This window comes from Folsomia candida, unplaced genomic scaffold, assembly GCF_002217175.1.
Source record: "Folsomia candida strain VU population unplaced genomic scaffold, ASM221717v1 Fcan01_Sc010, whole genome shotgun sequence".
NCBI lineage: Eukaryota > Metazoa > Arthropoda > Collembola > Entomobryomorpha > Isotomidae > Folsomia > Folsomia candida.
This window is the reverse complement of record NW_019091202.1, coordinates 4,943,585-4,949,581: the sequence shown is the minus strand read 5'-3', so window position 1 is coordinate 4,949,581 and position 5,997 is coordinate 4,943,585. Positions and strand designations below refer to the sequence as shown.

At 39.2% G+C, this 5,997-nt stretch overlaps 1 protein-coding gene across 1 annotated transcript; it reads right to left on the bottom strand.

The window, feature by feature from the left end:
* Positions 1-2,712: 2,712 nt before the first annotated feature.
* On the bottom strand, positions 2,713-5,365 carry LOC110854525. Its single transcript, XM_022102961.2, has 8 exons — positions 4,642-5,365; positions 4,443-4,563; positions 4,226-4,368; positions 4,023-4,140; positions 3,814-3,946; positions 3,564-3,722; positions 3,281-3,460; positions 2,713-3,213 (listed from the first exon to the last, which is right to left on the bottom strand). The coding sequence occupies exons 1-8, from the start codon at positions 5,175-5,177 to the stop codon at positions 2,894-2,896; spliced, it is 1,710 nt and encodes a 569-aa protein (XP_021958653.1). The 5' UTR covers positions 5,178-5,365; the 3' UTR covers positions 2,713-2,893.
* Between the last annotated feature and the right edge of the window lie 632 nt (positions 5,366-5,997).

The following is a 5,997-nucleotide window of genomic DNA, read 5'->3' as shown; positions in this document are numbered from 1 at the left end:
TTAGTAACAAAATTATACTAATTTTTCATTGATGATGACTATACTTTCATGCTGATACACATGTTGAAATGGGAGAATAATTTGACTTTTTTTCAGAATTTTGATAATTTTGACATTTTCTTGTATTATGTTGTAGCTTAGCAGGTAAATATACTGTATTAACTCGAAAAAGTCAAAAAAATTATTTCGAAAGTATGGTTTTTCTTCAATTTATAAAATGCGTCCAAATTTCCGCTCGACTAAATTATCATCACTTTAGACCCTACCCGAGTACCAAAACGTGTCCTACTCCCACGCTGTGTACACAAAGTTGCGGTATCAACTCCACTAGGGAGCAACTCCCGGATAGGAAATGTAGTTGTATGCTCAAGCTTAGTGGATAAGTAGTTACGGTATGAACTCGGCTTGGCTGCTACTCCGCGGTTGCAAAGCTCAAGCTTCATAATCATATACATGGCACACCATATATATTCCGCCTGGTGAATTTGTCAAAATTTTGTTAAAAACCGGTAATATTTTTCGGGTTTTTGAAATTAGAAAACCAAAAAATAAATTTAGAATCACACTAATTTATTTGAATTTCTTGTCATTCAAGTACACTGGCATGAGCAGAAGCAGCAGCAGCATGGTTGGGCTGGTTGCTATGGCAACCAACCTAACCTAACCACGTGGTAAGGTAATACCTCTGCTACAATTTTTTTACTGTTTCTACTGTTTTACTTGATAATTCCTTGATTTTGGGCATGAATATCATATTTTAATATGCAAATAAATCAAAATAGTACAAAAGAAGGATCATTTTTGTAGTGCATATACAGGATGTTTACAGATTTTGTGGAAAGACAATTACATGTATTACTTTTGAACGCGTAATTCAATTTGCACCAAATTTGGCACACACAATCTCGAAGGTCACGACCACACCTGCGCAAAGTTTCAAATTTCTATCTTCAAAGATGGCCCCCAAAAGTTACCCCAAAGTGGACGAACCGTAAAAACGGTTTCCGAAGCTATTTTGGCCGCGAAAAGTGCCCAAAGGATAATCCAAAAATTTGGAACCCATCTTATCGTGTCCCCCACATATAATTGTATCAATTTTGTAAGAAAACGCCAGTAACTAGTTTCATCCGACCAACGTATGCGACGAAATGCATACCCCTCAAAACGATGAATTCTGCCACCCTGAAGAACATTGATCGCCACGATGGCAATCAGAATCCTGCAACCAAAAGACAGGTCACAATGCAATCCCAGGTGTCTCCTGGACACGTTAATCGTATTGTATAACACAATTTTAAAAAAGCCTTGCAGAGGAAGGCGAAAGTCCGCGCACTTAAATTTACCCATCTGGGAAACAAAAAAACTAACAGTCGGAGGCTGTTTGAAGGTCATGTTGGGAATAAAAATTCCGAATTCGTCGTCGCATTGGACGAGACACTCTGCTGCCTTCAAAACTTCAACAGCACAAAAATAATTTGCTGCAAAACCGACCGAAAGCAGATTTCAAAGCATGGGTCTGAAAAGAAGGAAAAGTTGTCTGACTGATTCCTGGTGGCAGGTGCAATGACGGACCGTGGAGTGCGAACACACTTTGAGGTTACTTTTTGCGCTCATTTTTGAAGATAGAAATTTGAAACTTGGTACATGTGTGACCGTGATCTTGGGGATTGTGTATTCGAAATTTGGCGCCAAAACGGATAAAGGGTTCGCAGTTTACCCATAAAATGGTCTTTCCACAAAATCTGTAAACACCCTCTGTATTTAACATGTTTGCATTTATTTTGTCAACTTATGCGTCAAAGTTCATCTTTTTTTCTGAATTTCATTCAATTATTGCTTCCATATACAATGTAAGTGAGTCTAAATGATTCAAAAAATTCAAAAGACAAAAGTTTATTAGGAAAATTTTACCAATTTGTCAGTGTTGATGACTGCACTTTCATGCAGATACACATGTTCAAATGGGATAATAAGTTTTACTTTTTCGAGAATTTTTATAATTTGGACATGTTCTAGCAAAATATGCTAGCTTAGCACGTAAGTACACCGTACAGAGTGGAGAAAGTGAGAAAATTTATTTTGAAAGTATGATTTTTGCTCAACTTATAAAATGCGACCAAATTTCCGCTCGGCTCAAATTATCATCATGGGTTTATCCGACCTGAGTACCAAAACGTGTCCTACTCCCACGCTGTATGCAGAAGCTGCGGTATCAATTCCGCTCGGCTGCTACTCCGGGGAGAGTGTGGTTGCATGCTCAGGTTTAACATGTATACATGCATAATAATAATGGTGAAATGCCTCCTAAATAATATATAAGTCGCCTACATGGAAAACGTCCCCTAATATTATTTTTGAGACCTCATATAAATCCATAAGTAACTCCTAAATTGTTTCATAAAACAGGGTCTTTATTTCATATAATTATCAGATTTAGGGCTTTAACAAAGCCCTGCTTGATTTGAATTTTAAAATTATTTTGATTCGTGCCTTTATGATATCAGTATGATGTCCCCGTTTTTGATTGTATCTATAGACTTGACACTTTGTTACGCAATATGAGTCATATTATATGACTTAAGATGGGTCATGATTTGGTAATAACTTCGTGCGCCGTATCTCACGAGTCACGTGTTCCTCGTATTTATTAAGTTTACAATTTTCTTACAACTGCGTCCCGATGCGACAACTAATATTTGTACGAAGTTTGAATTTTTGTTATCATAATTTATTTATTTTTCATACAAAGAAACATTTACATAAATTAACGAATTTATATCAATGTTTATTTATCACAGCTTGTTAACCCCAACTTGACAAAGATGAGATCATATGAGGCGTCAATTTACGTATAAAAAACTAATTTCTACATTAACACTTATGTATCCTTCCACTATTTGCTACTCCCACAGCTGTCCGGTTGCCATGGAATAACGGGCAAATCATCTAATTTTAACCCCCTCTTAAAATTAGTGGAAAGAACGAGGCCAAGTTCGGAATATTGGAGGGTGTCAATGTCCAAGAAATTGATTTCCACCGCGCCAAAACCGATCCCCGTGGCCCAATAAATCATCCAAAAGTCGGACGCCCACTTGGTGAGGACGAACCTGTTGGGGGCGATTTGGACCAGCCAACCCTCCGCCATTCGCCCATAGCTCCAGTAAAGTTGCGGAATCCCGACGGAATTCGTGCGAAGCGTAATGGTCATCTCACCTGGAATTTTGTAATATGTAATTTTCGTAATTTTTAAAAGGAGATTCATATTCTTTATGAAATGTACCGTTGAAGCCACTCCCGTACGAACCGACGGCTTGATCAAGTGTGATCTTAACTTGTGATTTTGCGACGCTGTTCTTTGTAGGTTTCGGATTGGTGAATTTGTTCCCGGTGTAAAAGGAGAGTTCGTGCTGCATTGTGTGGTCGGGTTGGTTTTTGGGGGCTTCTTGTGGCCTTGGTAATCCTATAAAATTTTGACATATTAAAATACATGCTATCAAAAATGGGGACGATTTTTGTCAAATTTTTAAAAAATCGTGGAAAGTTGTGGAAAATATAATTCTTACCGGACAATAAGTAAAAAATTTGAGTTTTGACTTCCTCCGATTCGAGCAACATTCCTGGACCGTTGGAAGTTATGAAGATGCTAATTCCGAGATCTGGATAGGAATAGAAGGATGACTGGAATGGCGGCAGATAACCCCCGTGGCCGATTCTGCGCCAACCTGTGAACCAAATTTAAAATACAATTGCTTAATTTAAACAATTCAAGGGGGAATCCAATTTTAAAATTTGGATAACATGTCTTTAACTAACCATCAAAAATTCCCGAGTATAAAGCGAGCCCATATCCGACACTGATGTCCAGCGTGGTATCGGGATTGTCCATCGTTTTTGTGGACCCACTGTAACCATTGTTTGAAATTGTGGTCATCCATTTCATCACCTCCTAAAAATTGAATTTTACTTTCAGTCAGTTAAAATTTTAGGAAATATTCGAAATTTAAAAATTTTTGAAAACCAACCTCCGGTATGACTTGATTATCTCCAATTTTTCCATTGCGTGCATACAACTGGATGTATTTGACCATGTCGTTGACACAAGAAAGCATCCCGCCGCCCCCAAAAATTGGTGCGATAAGCCTGAATTTCAGAGAAATTTTGAGTTAGTAAAATTAAAAAAGAAAATTGAGTTATTCAAAAAAAGCAGAAACTTTGGGGAACTTACTTCATTAGTTCTGTATTGTATCGCTGTAACCTCCCCTCCTTCCAGATGTAGGGGACGGCACGATGCATCATATTGTTATGGTCGTCACTCGCCCTTATCCAGGTCGTCCCGGTCATCCCGAGGTCAACGAGAAGTTGGGTCAACTGGAATATGCAAATCCATATTTAAATCCGGATAAAAAATTATTCGCCATTATTATTTTCTATATTAACCTTACCAACTCTTCATATGTGGTATTGACCATGTGCGCCACGATTTCACCAGACAGCGCGATCAACGCGTTGCTGTACGCCATCCCATTTCGGAATGTGCATTCTTCCGGGGCGTAGCGGTAGCGACTGTGAAATTCAAAAAATTTAAATATTAAATTTAATTGATGAATTAAATTTAGTTAATTATTAAAATTAACCACTCACTAATAAAAGTCGTCCTTCCCTTCATACGCTTGCGCCAAGAGGCCGGAAAGTTCCTGGAGGGCGCACACCCTGTGGGCGAGGAGGTCTCTGAAGGTCACCTGTTCTGACCGGTATCGGTCCCCCAGGGTCAAGTTGAACGAGGGCGCTAAGGTCGCGATGGGCGTGTCCAGCACGGCCTCGCCCATTTCGGGGTGCAAGTCGCGCAACGTTCGCGTCACGACGAGCGCGGCGAAGGCCTTGGAGAGCGATCCGATGGCAAAAAGGGTGTTCCCATCAGCGGGAATGTTGCTCTCAACGTCCCGCAAACCGTACGTCTTGGCGTAGGTGGCGTCTCCTTTGACGAGTGAGATTCCAAAAGCGGGAACGTGTTGGCGTTCCATCGAGGCGCGGATAATGGTTTCGATTTCGAGCAGGATTTCGGGTGGGATGACGGCATTGTTGGGATGTGCCGATGGTGCGGCGGAGATTAATGCGATTAAGGTGGAGAAAAGGAGCAGGGAAAGTGTGTAAAAATTTGAAGAAGATTTAGAAATCATTTTGAGAAAATGTATGATTTTTTAGCGTTTTAAAAAGTAAGAAAAGTTTGCCTTAATTTGTGTATTATATTTAAAAGGTTAAATTGAAATGTATACAATATTTTGAGGTAAAGTTTTCGCAATTTATGCAAAACTAGTCGTCTGTTTTCGTCTTTATGAACAAGCTGTTGTTCGTTGAATGAATATTGCATGCAAATTTCGCATCTTTATATATCAACCAGATTGACACAGTAAAAGGTACACGCGGGATTGATGATAAGCCAAGATAAGCCTGGCACGGGATGTGACGCTCTTATTATGCGTACGTATTTATTGTTCTGCTCGTCTACCTGTTTACCAATTTGAGTACAGACACAGATATTGTGCATGCTTTTATGTAGATATGTATGAATTTAGCTGCGTGCTGGACTCGGCGTGGAGTGTCCGCGGATGAGTAAACTTGACTCTTTCGTCAACACTTAATCTCGTGACGTGACGTGTTGATATTGAACCTGTAAATTTAGGTACATATGTACATTTGTTATTTAACGGAATTAACAATTGTATCCCGACTACCTTAACGAATACGGGGTATTAGTTGTTGCGTAGAAAGAGGTGATTACTGACTGACTCATGTTTCGGCTTATTTTGTCCGAGTTGAGAAAACAGGTACGTAATTAATTGCTTGACACGTGCTTGTTTTTTGTAGCATAAAAGTAAATACATACATATGCACATAAAGGATGTGAATGTATGTATGTATGTATGCATGGGTCAGGTGAGTCGTGATTAATTCAGGTGAGATTCTATGAATCAGTCCGTCATAAAGACTTCAAGTTTC

What these genes read in the sequence shown, in the direction of transcription:
- LOC110854525 (XM_022102961.2), bottom strand. Translation starts at nt 5,177, where the DNA reads ATGATTTCTAAATCTTCTTCAAATTTTTACACACTTTCCCTGCTCCTT. An exon ending in GGGAAGGACGACTTTTATTA is followed by an intron (nt 4,564 to 4,641) that starts GTGAGTGGTTAA and finishes TGAATTTCACAG; the next exon opens with TCGCTACCGCTACGCCCCGG. An exon ending in ATAATCAAGTCATACCGGAG is followed by an intron (nt 3,947 to 4,022) that starts GTTGGTTTTCAA and finishes TTCAATTTTTAG; the next exon opens with GAGGTGATGAAATGGATGAC.